The sequence below is a fragment of the Bombus fervidus genome, chromosome 7 (genome assembly GCF_041682495.2).
Source record: "Bombus fervidus isolate BK054 chromosome 7, iyBomFerv1, whole genome shotgun sequence".
Classification (NCBI taxonomy): Eukaryota; Metazoa; Arthropoda; class Insecta; order Hymenoptera; family Apidae; genus Bombus; species Bombus fervidus.
Window position 1 is genome coordinate 10,228,008 of NC_091523.1, and position 14,713 is coordinate 10,242,720.

Genomic DNA, 14,713 nt, shown 5'->3' on the forward strand with positions numbered 1-14,713 from the left:
TGAAAAAAGCCAAAGACTCACAACACCTAGGAAGTCTGAGAGATGTGCAATTGTAGACTCTAAAATGTCTTCAATGTTGGTAGTTGACACGGATTCGCAATGACGCGTTGGAGTCACACACACACCCAAGAGTGAAGGGCAGTGATTAACACCTTGTGATACCAAAACAGCTCTTGGATTCCGTCACGATGTCCAAAGACGCAACGGAACGTCCAAGAATGCAGGACAATGACTAAAAATCTCAGAATATCAAGACGCTTCTGCAATTAATTCTCTAAAATTCCTAGCTCAGTCCAGGTCAAACGACCGATTCTTGATAAGAAGCGAAACGCTTAAGAGTGAAGGACAGTAACCAACAATCTTAAACTCCGAAACTTGTTTCAAGAACTATTTCCTCGCGAGATCTATGTAATGGCGAACTACCAGCAGCATCCTTCGTAATCTATGAAAGTGAGTGTTTGTCCAGAGAGCGACGAATATTTTGCTCGGCATGTTACAGTTATTCGAAATATATGACGACGCAAATAGATTTCTATCACAACCATTTACTAAAGTTAACTACTTCCAAATAGACAGTATAAACAATAGATACATAAATTTTAATATAAATTTTGTAATATTCGGCCAATTCGCAATTATATTACAATAATATATATTTTCGAGAGGATACAATTTGTTTATTGTTTATTGTCACACAGTAAGTTTCAATAAAAACGATATATAGACGTAAAAGGGTATTATACATAAGGGAAAAGAGCTGTATACACAGTATGTATATACATATTTGCAGTTCAATTATTAAAGTATTACGGAAACTATGGTTTTGAAATTATCTGTTATTGTAGAATGAAGTGAATGATTTCATGGAGGACAGAAACTGCGCTGAGTTGGATAGCAGATTACTATGTCAATTTTGGCGATAACCGCTTTTCAACTGATACTCTGTTGCAATGGTTCACGAAAAAATTTGAACACTTATACAAAGCTTTCAGAAATCTATTACATGCAGTTATTATACAAAACGTTTTGAAATTTCGGTTTTTGCTTAAGTGTCTGGAAACATGTAGTCCAAGAAGTGTAAAATCTAGTAAACTAAAATAAAAAATATACCTCGGCATTCATTGCTGTAAGATCTCTAAGTGACACTATACTACGCTTCATAAGTTTTATGCAAAATTAACAACATTAAGTAACATTAAGTCACGTTTCGCAGCATATTTAAATATCCCATTGACGCTTTCATAATCTAGAAAATATATTTTGCAGTGCGAACAAAAGTTTTGCGAGATTATAATCTTAATGTATACTTACATCGCTAAAGGTCGATAATGATACATCCATCACTTTCACCGCAGTCAATTTTATCGAATCATTCGACATAACCATTATTAGTACCACATACCGAGCCTGTTTCATCGGGAGACGGTACCAGTCTAACGTGACGCACGTTTGTGCAAGATTATTGCTCTGGTAAGAAAGTTGATAACAAAGTTCATGTTATTAATGATATTCAAAGTGGTGCATAATAATGAAGTGCAGATGTTTGTGCAAATTTAGATTTTTATGAACACAATAAACACATTAACTACTGCCGACAAACTGTTGTGTTCTTTTATAACTAATCTACAATTAAATATATAAATTATCAGTTGTGCTAAAAAAAAAAAAAGAAGATTTCTATTATTTATTTGAATTAGCAGTAGTAGCACAGTTTCCAAAATTCTGGTGTCCATTATAACGTATCTATTATAATGTATAAAATATCGAGAATATAATACTCGTTATATTTAGAAGCTGAAAAAGACCTGTACTTAGACAGTATTTCTTCAGTTGTGTCTACACGTATTATGAATTTGTAGAAATATTCACAGTCTACGTACTTCGTCAAAAAGAAGTTGGCCAATGGAACAGATCGTATAGGAGGTGAACGTGAAAGTTGTTAGCAGTGTAAAGCACACCAATATAGTGACGGTATTAAGATTTTCCCATTCCTGAAATATAATCTATGATTTATTTACAAAAACTAATCAATTTATCTTTATATCGCTCGTACCACTATGACAGCATATCCTATCAAACAGACAATACCCGCGCCGTTAAAGAGCTCAAGAAAAGAAATGTACTCGGAGAGCAGTTGTCCGTTACTTAAGAATCTGAAAGGACGATGATGGACACTATGAATATGATATTTGACACTTCGTCACTAAACAAATCCTCGGATTCGATTAAAGAACTCATTACAAGAAATTGTTGTTCACGTTGCCTATTCTATTCTAATAGAGAAAATAAGGAGTACAAGATTATTCTAGTATCTTCAATGTGGCCAATAATATTGAGGAAGTGTGGTCCTAATGACAAAAGTTTTTATGGAGCGGTTTAAAATTTATACGACTTTAAGTTAAAACACAGATGTTCTTGTATAATAACGATTCCATTACGAGATTTGCATTCTCACTACTGAAATGCGTAATTTTCAAAGAAATGAAAAAATTTTACATAAATTGTTTTTATCATGAATTCTCCAATCTTCCACTTACTTTTTGATCTTCCTGTGATACTCAACGATATTTACGATCTTCTCTCGAATAATTTCCTCGCTGGTATCCGACTTGTCGGTGAGATCCACCAATTTGTCTATTAAAATCCTTATTAAGCCGCATGTATGCAAGCATATCATCATCATAATTCCAATGGCACCGCTGAATATTGTGTAGATGCAAAAACCACTCAAAACTTGTAATATGAAAATTATCTCGTAATTCGGAGTGATCTGTTCATCGATAAATGGGATGTATGTTGGACTGGGTAATATTCGTATAGTAATATTATTGGGTAAAACAATACTGCTCCTTGTAAGTGGAAGAATAGTTCGATAGCAGAAACCACCAGAATACAAGGTGAAGGCCGCTATGAATACCACTCTTTCACCGATCTTCGCATTCTCACGAAATAGTTGTCGATTTTCTTCTGTGCTGTGTAACCAATCGTTCCTTATCTCCTCCGACAGTATTCTTATATCGTTCATCCTGCACAATATGATAATGTACTTGATCAACTGGACCAAGCTGTTGATGTACGTCGTTATTATTTGCAGTTTCCTTTTGTTGCTTTTTTCCTTGAAGAATACGTAATAAAAACCTGGACTGATGAAAAACAATGTCAAGAAAATAATAATGAAACGAATAACCCGTTGCAATATCTTCATACACAACGATGATTGTGGAGGAAGTGGCCAGGCACCAAGTGCAATTATAAAGGGTTCCACGTATCTTAAACTTTGCTTCAAATCCTTCTCTACTTCTTTTTTATCTTTTGTTTCATTTGTTTTCATCATTTTCTTTTTCCAGTGGCTGAAAGCTCAAGCTCGATTGGTCAAATGTGCGCGATGAAATGTTTACAAAGGGAAGCACCACTATCCCTTTCAAACGGCAAGCATACGCTTGCGTTCGCGTTTATAAATTTTTAAGCATCGCGAAGTGAGTATCGAATGGTTTACTGTCTATATCTAGTAATAACAGTAATCATTTTGCGAAAGTATACGTATCTTGAGAGTAATTTAGAGATCAATTTCCGGTAGATATGGTGAAAACTTTTCAGGTTACTAAATTGAACCAATGTATCGCCAGTATCCCTTTCCGCTCTGTCCCTCTATAATTTAGCAGCTTTCTGGAACATCTACCTTCCTGCATATAATTTTCCATAGAATTATCATATCTGATCACAATTCATTTTGTTAATACTGATTCAATGATTTTCCAAGAAACATTTTCTGTTTTCATTTTTGCAAGGATTTCACGGATCACAATTTCTAACAGTTAGTCATTTTAAAGAACTATTGTGGGAAGGAATGAGTTGTCCATATAGTTACTTAATAAAATAGTAGGCACAATGTGTATTGAATAAAATGGTAGAAAGAATGAAGGAAAGAAATAAACAAAACGAAAATGTTTATTATCTGTTTTAAAACAGTTTCATGTGTAATGTGTTAATATTTACTCTTAATCACATTTATTTTCGTATATGTTGTTGAATATAGTTGAAATCTTTTTTTGCGTGAATTTTCATGCAGCCATTGCACGCAGAACATTGAAATATGCTGCTGAAGTTTTAACCACCTAAAATTATCTTCTTTTCTTTTTCTGTTTGAAAAGTTTTGCTACTACTACGTTAAAAAATATATATATATACGGAACTTACGTCGCAAAATGCTTGAAGCGAGAGATCTAATATCTTAGCCCCGGACAAACTCGATGGTAATCTAGTTCTTAGTATGATTGTCCTTACATTCTTAGCTTCGTTCAACGGAAAATCGTACCATGGCAGAAAGTACGATGTTTCTCCTATTCTTTCGCTCTTTTCAGTAAATAAAGCAACATTGAAAGAGAGGCGTATACCAATTAATATCATTATTTACTTCAAACATATTTGATAAAAAGAGATCGTTTGAAACTGGAGGCGTACCTCTTGTTTGAGACGATCACCAATGAACGATATTATAAACACGTTTACAAACATCGATGTCATTAATACGAAATATGTTATTGTACTGAATGTTTTATGATCTTCCCATTCCTAAAAAATAGTGGAGTATAACATACTCTGTTGTTCAATTTCTTTCATATTATTAAATATTAAATTCTGCTATACCATAATCACGCCAAATTCTAGGAAGCATATTATAATGGTGCAGCCAACCATCTCCGATAGAAATACGATGCTAAGAGATTTTCCAATAACTGCAGAGTATCTATAAATCATTTTTTAAACGTCAAACAAGAGCAGTTGTAATTAAGAAAAAATTCAGAAATTATTAATATAAGTAAATATGTACTATGTGAAAACTAACTAGGTGTATGGTCGAGATCATATTGCTATCGACAAATATTTCGAACGAATACCTTAACGATGGTAGCGATGATGGATGATAGCGACCAAAGCATGAAGAAACCGCGCTGACTACTCGAACAGAAAGCAGGGTGCATAACAACACTGAAGTTTTGTTCCGACACGTATAGATACAAAAACGACAAGAATAAATCTTGGGAACTACCTCTTGATAATATTTTTACATAAAGTGCAACTTTGTTGTATGATCGTGTAGTGAAACATAGTATAACCATTAAATACATACATATACAATATACAACAATATCATTTTCTTAACCCTGTGGAGATCCTAGTTGATTTGTAAATATGTTTAAACAGATGCGTTGCAAAGCTTGCCTCCAAAAACAGCTGTTATAACAAATGAAATTTATATATTCCACGTACAGATCGTCGATTTAAAAGATATTTTTGTTATTTCGTTTATTACTGTGGATCTAAGATATTTCTATACTTACGAGTATATAGTACTATCATTTGTTATACATATATGTTATAGATATTTGACATTTCAATAACGATAAATTGTATCTATTTTTACATAAAAATTGATATTTTTATAGAATATATTTATGAAAAAAGGTTAACGGTCTATAAAATAAGATTAACGTTTGTTATTGTATATTCGTCGGATACATCATGATCTACGGCAAAACTTTTAGGACCACGACCTCTGCAGGGTTAAATTAATAAACCTGCAATCTTTGTACTCAAACCTTACATATAACAAAGAAAAACTTGTTACATATAATAATATGACATAATTTGTATTACATATAATAATATGATAATTCTTACTCAATTGCTTTCAGATGACATTGAACGATATCAGCAATGCGATCGTGTAAATCTCGTTTATCCCATTTACGAAGCTTCTCGATTCTTCTACTGGTAACTTCGAACAAACAGCAAGAGTGCATCGTTATAGAAGCAATCAAGCTATAAATTCCATAATTCGTAGTCATTATGATGCAACTGATGCACATCTGGACGACGAACGTGATCTCGTAGATCGGTGAATCTTCGATGACGAAGAAAACATAATCACTCAAATAAGGCAAAGGTATCTGAGTGGTATTATCAGCTTTCACAATTCTCTCCGATATTAGAGGCAAAATAATATGGTAGGGCAAAGCACCAGAGTAACCAAGGGCCAAATATACCATTGTAAAGTACCGACCAATTTTTGCACAATTCAGCATTATCAGCCGATCTTCCTCGCATTCCACGTCCTTGTACTGTATTTCGATCTCGTTCAAGCAAAATCGAATTTCTTTTCTATTAAAAATTAGCGTCCAAAATTTAATGATCGCCAAAAGGCTAAAAACCTGTGCGGCGATCACCTTCATATACTTGGTTAGATCTTCGCAATCGAAATAAGTATAAATCACGTGTGGTATTAGTAAGAAACACATGAGGATAAAAACTGTTACTGTTTGGGTATACATTTTAACGTTATCTAGGAACGTATCCTTTCTAGGCCAAATTCCTATCAGCGTTAACAATATCTTGGCGACGTGTATCACGTATTCGGAATCCGATTTGTAATGGTCGTTACGATAAATTATATTTTTTATTTTCTCGCTCATATCGGTCGATGGTATGTGTAGCTTCCTATTTCTTCCGACGTGCGATAGAACACTGTTCGAAAGGTTGCGAAAAGTATTAACAGACATTGGCCATTGGCGCTTGCGTGGAAAATCAGATGGAACGATTGTCCGAAGACAATTTGCTACAATCTCATGAAACTATAATGCAAATATTTCGAGTGCAGATTCGAAAATGAGTGCAATTTATTTAATACGTACAATTTCTATCCATTCCGATTGAACTGTCTCGTATGAATAAATCGCAATTCGAAGATTGTCCAAAACGTTTACCCGTATTTTGATCATTTTCTTGTAGTATCCATGCGATTTACTTGTAACATGTGTGCAACTTGACCAATTTCTCTTTCGTGTTTCCCGTCATCGGTAAGAAAATCGTTTGCGACGAAAGGGATAGTAAAACTATATAATATCTTTTGATACGATCTAATGTAACTTCTGAGTCAACGTTTCCATGTACGATATTGTTAATCTTGATGAAACTTTAATAGCAGAAATGTGAAATTTCTTGTGAGTTCTCTTGAACTGCATAATCGTGCGCTGATTTGAAGAATACAACGTTATCGTTCACACTCGGTAACATAGTTTCTTTCCAACTATTATTACGAAGCACGATAGCTACCGATGATTAACATCGTCGCACGTAATTCGACTGCTGATTACGGTAAGAACACCGTTACGGTAGGTGTTAGTTTAAATTTAAAACTTTTTGGGACATCACGGAGAACGACATTAAAAATAAAAATTCTAAAAATGAGTTTATTGAATTTAGTCGGGACCTGTCGAATGAATTCAATGTTTCACGGTGTTTTTCAGGCTCAATATAATCCATTCAGGAGGGCACGACAGTGCGACGACGATGTTCATCGCCAAGTGGTAGACCGCGGCGTCAATTCGACATGACTTCGTCAATCTTCTGATTATGGTAAGAATACTTTGTTCTTTGTATTGGTCGTTCTTATGCTTTATTGAATAATGAGTCTGCTGTATTGAATGGAAGAGTCTGATAAATAAGAAAAGAATATTTATTATCTTTCTCAAAGCATCTTCATGTGCAATGTGTTACTAGTTACTCTTAATCACATTTATCTTCGAACACGTTGTTAAATATCTTCATACCGTCATTGCTCGTAGAAAATTGAAATAAGCTGCTGAAGTTTTACAAACCTACAATAATCCTTCCTCTGCTCAAAAAGTTTTCTATCAATATATTTAAAATAATGTGTATGGGGACTTACGTCACAAAATGCTTGAAGCGACAGTTCTAATATGTTCGCTCCAGACAAACACGATGGTAGACTGGTTCTGAGCATGATCATGTTTATATTCTTCGCTACGTCCACCGGAAAATCGTACCATGGTAGAAAGTACGATGTTTCCCCTATTCTCTCGCTCTTTTCAGTAAATAAAACGACATAAAAAAAGAGAGACGTACACGAATTAATTACTTCAAACATGTTTGATTAAAACAGATTTGTTTGAAATTGGAGGAGTACCTCTTGTTTCAGACGATCACCGATGAACGATATTATAAACACATTTACGAAAATCGATGTCATTAATACGAAATATGTTAGTGTGCTCAACGTTTTATGATCTTCCCATTCCTAAAAAGAAGACAGTGGATTATAGTAGCTCGTATTATTTCGTTTTTTTTTTTTTTTTATTGTAATTAAGTACTACATTCTATTATACCATTATCACACCGAATTCTAGGAAGCATATTATAATGGTACAGCCAACCATCTCCGATAAAAATACGATGCTGAGTGATTTTCCAATCAATGCAGAGTATCTGAAATTTATTTTTTAACGTCAAACAGATGTAATTAAAATGTATATATGTATTGACAGGAAAAATTAATGTATGTTACTATATGGAATATACCATTAAAATAATCTCGATACTTGTTTGTTTTCGACAAGATGTATTTTAATTTCGATCACATATCAAACTCCAATGATTATATTTTTTATAATCGTCATAATTACGTATAATAATATATTATAGTATATTAATATATATTATATTATATTTTATATAAATATCATAGTGTATATATTATATTAAATTAATATATTAAATTGAATTTTGGAAATCAGTATGCAATAATGAAACTGGCATTTCTAATTGCCAAACCTTATACAACTGTTTTGTTAGTTGAGAACCTCTTTATTTTCAGATTCTTTTAATTTTCGAATTATTTGTCAGATTGAAAGGGAAGTACTCGAAACTGATAGAGGTATTTCTGATACTAATACAGTCAATGATATTTAAGTATTAAATATATGTAGAGTATATAAAGTATATAGAAAAATATATTATTACTATACTTTTAATGAGTAATTTAGATTTATAGTCTAATGATTGCATAAAAGACGCGTTCCATAAATATTGTTTCTAATCACTAATTCGTCATTAATATATACATTTTGATAAAATTTACATACTATTACTATAAATCAATCAAAATGTCTAATGTAATATAATGTAATAAATACCTATATAATAAAATATGTTAAGAGGCATCCAGTAGGGGCATAGGTTTATAATAATAGTTAAGGCAGTATTAAGTATCGACCAATATTTCGAAGAACGAGTTTAACGGTCAAATAATTCCCTCCCATCAGAAGGGACCGAATAACAGAAGGGAAATTTGTTTCGACGATTACAAAAATGAGCATTGAGTTACATAGAGTTATAGTCAGAACATATAACTTACGTTCTTGACAATAACATACATAAAGTCCAACTATGTTGGATAAACACAAGTAGTTAAATATATATAATATAACCATTTAAATATCTAATACAAATATATAATTCTCTTAACACAATGGAAAATGTAGTTTATCTGTAAGATATACGCGAAACCTTTTTATAAACATTTTCAAATACGTACATCGTAAAACTTGCACACGAAAAGTAATCATTGCATATACATGTATTTACATATTCAATATATGTATAAATTCACTATGTCAAAAAAACTTGTAGTAATTTTTTATGTATGTTATAAATAATTGGCATAAATAGATATTTACATTCTGTTTAATAAACACAATAAAATAACAATATAATATAGGAATTATACATTTAACGTGAGAATATAATATAGTTAATTCCTTGACTAGGCAATTAATTCCTGGAATAAGCAACAACCTCAGGGTAATAGGCTATGATACAAATAAATTATCATTATTATCGTTATTTTACTTAATAATTGATTGTTAAAATAATCAATAATATCTACGATAGAATTTTTGGATCCACAATCCCTGCAGTGTTATAAATACAGTTTTATATTCCATTATTCTCAAGTCCCATACACGAAGAATGTAAAACTCGTTAATACCAAATGTAATAATAAAACGATACTTATTAATTTACTTATTAATGCTATAAACTTAATTACTAAATAATATAAAAATTCTTACCCAATCGCTTTCAAATGGTACTGAACGATATCAACAACGCGATCATGTAAATCGCATTTGTTCCATTTATGAAGTGTCTCGATTCTTCTACTGGTAACTTCGAACAGTCCGCAACAGTGCATCGTTATAGAAGCAATAAGGCTATAAATCCCACAATTCGTAGACAGTATAATGCTACTGATGAATATTTGCAAGACAAACGTGATCTCGTAGATCGGTGAATTTTCGACAGTGAAGAAAATATAGTCGCTCAAGTAAGGCAAAGGTATTTGAGTGGTATTATCAGCTTTTACAATTCTCTCTGATATTAAAGGTAAAATAATATGATAGGGCAAAGCACCGGTGTAACTAAGGCTCAAATACATCATTGTAAAAAATCGACCAATCTTTGCACAATTGATCATTACCAGCCGATCCTCTTCGCATTTCACGTCCCTGTATTGTATTTTGATTTGGTCTAAGCAAAATCTAATTTCTTTTCTATTAAAAATTACCGTCCAAAATTTGATGACCGCCAAAAGGCTGAAAATCTGTGCGGCGATTACTTTCATGTACTTGATCAGATTTTCGCAATCGAAATAAGTATAAATCACGTGTGGTATTAATAAAAAACACATAAGGGAAAAAACTATCGTTGTTTGAATATACATTTTAACGTTATCTAGGAACGTATCCCTTCTAGGCCAGATTCCGATCAGTTTCAACAATGTCTTGGCAACATGTATCGTGTATTCGGCGTCCGATTCGTAATGGGCGTTGCGATAATTCGTAGAATTTCCGATTTTCTCACTCATATCAACTGATATTACTTTTTTCATGCCTTCGGACGTACGATAGAACTCTGTTTGAACTGCTGCGAAAAATACTAACAGACAAAGACTATTGGCGCTTGCGTGGAAAGTCGGATGGAACGATTGACCGTAGAAAAATTGTTACCAGCTTATGAAATTGTAATGCAAATATTTTCGAGTGTAGAATCGAAAATTGGTGCAATTTATTTAATACGTAGTTTACGAAGTTTATTTCCGGTTGCAATGCAGAACACGTTCGTATGCAAAGTGAACGCTATAATTTCATATCTATTCTGACCAAAATATCACCTATGAATAAATCGGGGTTCGAAGATTGTTCAAAACGTTTACTCGTGTTCAGGTCATTTTCTTGAAATGCCCGTGCGATTTGCTTGTAGCATTTATGTAACTCGTGCAATTTTTCCCTTACCGGTAAGAAAATCTTCTTTCACAAAAAGGTTAGTAAAACTGTACGATGTCTTTTGATAGGATTTAACGTAACCTCTGAGTCAGAGCTTTGGAAAAACATGAAATTTCTTGTAACTCCTCTTGAGATGCATAATCAAGCACTGATTGGACAAAGAATGCAACATATCGTTCACACTCTTCGATAAGACTCTCTTTTTTTACATTATTGCGGAGTATGATAGCCACCGATGATTAGTATTGTCGAACGGAATTCGAGTACTGATTGCGGTAAAAGCATCGTTACGGTAGCTGTTAGTTCAAGTTAAAGGCTCGGAGGGATACGATGGAGAACGACACCCGCAGCAAAGATTCCCAAAGTGAGTTTATCGAAATTAGTCGGAACATGATGAAAGAATTCAACGTGTTCTGGTGTTTTTCAGGCTCAATGTGGTCTGTGCAAAAGGGTACGACCACGATGTTCATCGCTGAAGTGCTGGGCACTGCGATACTTCTGTTCATTGGTTGCATGGGTTCTTTAGGGACGATGGGACCGATATTGCCACCGCCATTACAGACATCTATGGCGTTCGGTATGACTGTCAACCTTTTGATTATGGTAAGAATATTTTACATTTTGTAAAAAAAAGTCGAAGAAAGGAGAAATAAGTTTTACGTAGCAGATTGTAATATTGTGATTATTTATTTAATTTATCACTGCAGTTATAGAAAATCTAATTTTTGTCATAGATGTTAGGACATATAAGCGGTGCGCATTTAAATCCTGCTGTCACCATAGGGGCAGTTATTTTTGGAATTAAAACCATTCCAACAGGTATTCTCTATGCAATAGCACAATTCATTGGAGCTACTATCGGATATGGATTACTCATGGTATGAATTTTTAGTTTTATTACTATTGTACGAACATAATTAACTAAAACGATGGATTTTTCTGTAATAATTTTGTATGACACGTGTAAATTTTACACTTATACACGTATAAAACGTTTCACATAATTTTGAACTGATTTATATCGCTATATACAGTAATTATACGCGATATATGTCGGATTTTCACTTATGCATATATAAATTATTGTATTAATTGAACATATTACATAACACTTTGTATACGTATTACACGAGTCTAAAGCATTCTTTGTAAATTCTTATATGATTAGAAGATGAAAAATTATCTTTCTCGCACAAATCTAACGTCAGACTTGAACGATAAACCGATACGTCATAGATATATCGCGATGATAAAAAACTTGTTAACTACTGTACTGAATGTTCGTTTAATTGTAATTTTAATGGAACAGACAATAACTCCGCCCGAGTTGTTCAATGATGGATATTCAAATTCGTCGGTGGGTCATTGTGTAACAGTCGTTCATCCTGGAATCAACACCACGCAAGCCATTTTAATCGAAATTCTTTGTACGTCGTTCATACTTTGCGCAGCGTGCGCTACTTGGGACCCAAGATGCGCTCATACAACAGATTCCACGGCGATCCGATTTGGCTTCTCTGTTGTTGGCATTTCACTCGCGGCGGTAAAAAGTTTCACAATTGAAAATATGACACTGTTTAGAAAACACAAGAAATTTATTCATTTATTCAATTTTGAAAAATATACTCTTTTAGAGTCCTTACACTGGTTGTAGTATGAATCCTGCGCGTACTTTCGGCCCAGCTTTTTGGAATGGGAACTGGACGGATCAATGGGTGAGCTGAATTTTATTACTAAATAATATGATTTATTTGATGCCTCTTCAAGATTTACACAAATCTTTCCAACGTCATATTTTATATAATCTTACGATCTTAAACTTTAATCTTCATCGTACTCGATAAAAAACAAGTTTCCGCACTTTAGATTTTCCTTGTTAACGTTATCGATTCGGAGATGATACCTCGTAGGTTAGAGAAAAGAGCAGTGCAAATATTTGTTCACAGTGCGCTGATTAGATTATATCATAAGTAGCGATAATCGTTCTTTTTTTTTTTTTTGCTTTCATAAAAATTCTTCTAGATTTACTGGTTCGGACCGACTGCAGGCGCTTTCCTTGGAACGTATACATATGTGTATCTGTTTGCGGAAAAAAAAGCGGACGTACAGGACTTACAATCTCATCTTAGGTATATAGAAATGAAATCGATTAAATCATCGTTGCAAGACATAAATTCCAAAGAAGAAAGAAATGTTAAGGAAGAAAATCTCGAATTAGTAAAGGCCGAGGAAGCTGCTTGATAACTGTTAAGGTACGATTATTCATTATCGACCGTTAGCAACAGTCTTCCATAATATCTAGAGTAGTTCAATGACGCCACCACGGGTGTCGCTGCGCGTTAAAGTATGACGTGCACTGTATTTCCATCAACATATATTGCATTTATCTCGTATATATATATACAGTATTTATCTCGCCTTGTATTATTTCAACAAAATTGACATCACTTATACTATTTACTTACTATTTAACAGTATAAGTGTGATTTATAGATTAATTATTTTGTGGTTATGTAGCTGTAGGATGTATAAAAAAGTGTAACGATTTCTTTAATTCAAATTATTTAATATTCCCGGATAATACGAGAGTAACTTGTGCTAGTAGGGAAAATGATAAGTGTTTAAGTGATGTAACAATTCTCAATATGTCTAATTTAAAAATTCACATATTTATATACCAAAAATATATTTGTTCAATAAAAAAATCAAAATGAGACGTAATTTCTTCTAAGTAGGTACATACAGTATTTAGAGTGTCAGAGTATCTTCCAAGTATCTTTGACTCATACAGTTCATACAGTTTCTATTTAAAGCTATTCTATTTTCTCAAGGAGCTCAGCATTTTCCTCAATGATCTGCTTTAATGAACCAATATACTCAATGTATGTACACACGGGACAAATAACTACTTTAAGAACGTAGTCAGGTGACAACGTGGAAAGGTTTATTTCTGACATGAAAATTCTGCGCAGATTCATGTTCCACAAATACGTCGTCACAATTTGAATCAATAGGGCGGCTCTAGAATTTTAAGCTCCAACCACACCTGTGTTCTACGTCTTGGGGGTTAAATTACTTATGGTATAACAAAATATCTGCTTGCCAGTTGTGTATTTTATTTTCAATTCACAAAACGTTACCCGTCCTACTTAAATTCAACCGTTAAGTAAATTTTTTTAATTTTTTATGAAAGTAAAATTGACGTGCAACGTGTCCCTGTATCCATTTTATCTATGTATAAAGAATATCGTGCCAGTCTAGACAAAAATGGAAACGTAATGTAAACAAATGTTTGTTTTTTTCCGAGTTGCGCTTTATTATGTAGAGATCAATGCGTGAAACGAGGCGACAATCATTGGGTATAAACCTATTATTAGTTCTTCCACACAACTGCTGAGTACTTTTTTTCATAAAATATACCATTAAGCGCACCACTAAATAACCACCAGTTATAGACCAGTTATATGCAATTGCTTCACCAGATTGAGGTGAACGAATCAATTATTGAAAGAGTTAATTTTTACTTTAAAGCTCTTTGACAATAAATTTTATCAACGACCTGTTTTTATGTG

General features: G+C 33.2%; 4 protein-coding genes and 1 long non-coding RNA gene across 6 annotated transcripts; 2 read left to right on the forward strand and 3 right to left on the reverse strand.

Annotated features, from left to right (window-relative positions):
* Nucleotides 1-982: 982 nt before the first annotated feature.
* LOC139988957 (odorant receptor 10-like) lies at nt 983-3,494 on the reverse strand. Its single transcript, XM_072006774.1, has 5 exons — nt 2,538-3,494; nt 2,054-2,153; nt 1,881-1,991; nt 1,312-1,467; nt 983-1,246 (listed from the first exon to the last, which is right to left on the reverse strand). The coding sequence occupies exons 1-5, from the start codon at nt 3,332-3,334 to the stop codon at nt 1,196-1,198; spliced, it is 1,215 nt and encodes a 404-aa protein (XP_071862875.1). The 5' UTR covers nt 3,335-3,494; the 3' UTR covers nt 983-1,195.
* A 448-nt stretch (nt 3,495-3,942) lies between these two features.
* Nucleotides 3,943-6,553, reverse strand: LOC139988778 (putative odorant receptor 92a). Its single transcript, XM_072006501.1, has 5 exons — nt 5,683-6,553; nt 4,648-4,747; nt 4,462-4,572; nt 4,198-4,353; nt 3,943-4,115 (listed from the first exon to the last, which is right to left on the reverse strand). The coding sequence occupies exons 1-5, from the start codon at nt 6,471-6,473 to the stop codon at nt 4,062-4,064; spliced, it is 1,212 nt and encodes a 403-aa protein (XP_071862602.1). The 5' UTR covers nt 6,474-6,553; the 3' UTR covers nt 3,943-4,061.
* LOC139988784 (uncharacterized) lies at nt 5,819-8,108 on the forward strand. The gene is made up of 2 exons (XR_011800213.1): nt 5,819-5,947; nt 7,308-8,108. It is a non-coding gene; the product is annotated as an uncharacterized lncRNA (long non-coding RNA).
* LOC139988777 (odorant receptor 43a-like) lies at nt 7,543-11,332 on the reverse strand. 2 transcript variants are annotated; one of them, XM_072006500.1, is made up of 5 exons: nt 9,930-11,332; nt 8,187-8,286; nt 7,988-8,098; nt 7,730-7,885; nt 7,543-7,658 (listed from the first exon to the last, which is right to left on the reverse strand). In XM_072006500.1, the coding sequence occupies exons 1-5, from the start codon at nt 10,745-10,747 to the stop codon at nt 7,605-7,607; spliced, it is 1,239 nt and encodes a 412-aa protein (XP_071862601.1). In that variant the 5' UTR covers nt 10,748-11,332; the 3' UTR covers nt 7,543-7,604. The 2 variants fall into 2 exon arrangements, with proteins under 2 accessions (XP_071862601.1, XP_071862600.1); XM_072006499.1 differs by having other exon boundaries at nt 7,613-7,885.
* A 32-nt stretch (nt 11,333-11,364) lies between these two features.
* Nucleotides 11,365-14,242, forward strand: LOC139988781 (aquaporin AQPAe.a). The gene is made up of 6 exons (XM_072006504.1): nt 11,365-11,505; nt 11,569-11,744; nt 11,876-12,019; nt 12,451-12,684; nt 12,776-12,856; nt 13,164-14,242. Exons 1-6 carry the CDS (start codon nt 11,472-11,474, stop codon nt 13,380-13,382), a joined length of 888 nt encoding a protein of 295 aa, XP_071862605.1. The 5' UTR covers nt 11,365-11,471; the 3' UTR covers nt 13,383-14,242.
* Nucleotides 14,243-14,713: the final 471 nt, after the last annotated feature.

Excerpts from the sequence above, each read along its gene's own strand:
- LOC139988777 (XM_072006499.1), bottom strand. The coding sequence starts at position 10,747 with ATGAAAAAAGTAATATCAGTTGATATGAGTGAGAAAATCGGAAATTCT. Across the intron at positions 8,099-8,186 it reads TAGAATTCGGTGTGATAATG|GAATGGGAAGATCATAAAAC; the intron begins GTATAATAGAAT and ends TCTTCTTTTTAG. Across the intron at positions 7,886-7,987 it reads GTGATCGTCTGAAACAAGAG|AGCGAGAGAATAGGGGAAAC; the intron begins GTACTCCTCCAA and ends TTTACTGAAAAG.
- LOC139988781 (XM_072006504.1), top strand. The coding sequence starts at position 11,472 with ATGGAGAACGACACCCGCAGCAAAGATTCCCAAA. Across the intron at positions 12,020-12,450 it reads TCGGATATGGATTACTCATG|ACAATAACTCCGCCCGAGTT; the intron begins GTATGAATTTTT and ends TTAATGGAACAG. Across the intron at positions 12,857-13,163 it reads GGAACTGGACGGATCAATGG|ATTTACTGGTTCGGACCGAC; the intron begins GTGAGCTGAATT and ends AAATTCTTCTAG.
- LOC139988778 (XM_072006501.1), bottom strand. The coding sequence starts at position 6,473 with ATGAGCGAGAAAATAAAAAATATAATTTATCGTAACGACCATTACAAA. Across the intron at positions 4,748-5,682 it reads TGTCATCTGAAAGCAATTGA|ATACTCTGCAGTTATTGGAA; the intron begins GTAAGAATTATC and ends AATGATTTATAG. Across the intron at positions 4,573-4,647 it reads TAGAATTTGGCGTGATTATG|GAATGGGAAGATCATAAAAC; the intron begins GTATAGCAGAAT and ends ACTATTTTTTAG.
- LOC139988957 (XM_072006774.1), bottom strand. The coding sequence starts at position 3,334 with ATGATGAAAACAAATGAAACAAAAGATAAAAAAGAAGTAGAGAAGGAT. Across the intron at positions 1,992-2,053 it reads TAGGATATGCTGTCATAGTG|GAATGGGAAAATCTTAATAC; the intron begins GTACGAGCGATA and ends ATTATATTTCAG. Across the intron at positions 1,468-1,880 it reads GCCAACTTCTTTTTGACGAA|AGCAATAATCTTGCACAAAC; the intron begins GTACGTAGACTG and ends CTTTCTTACCAG.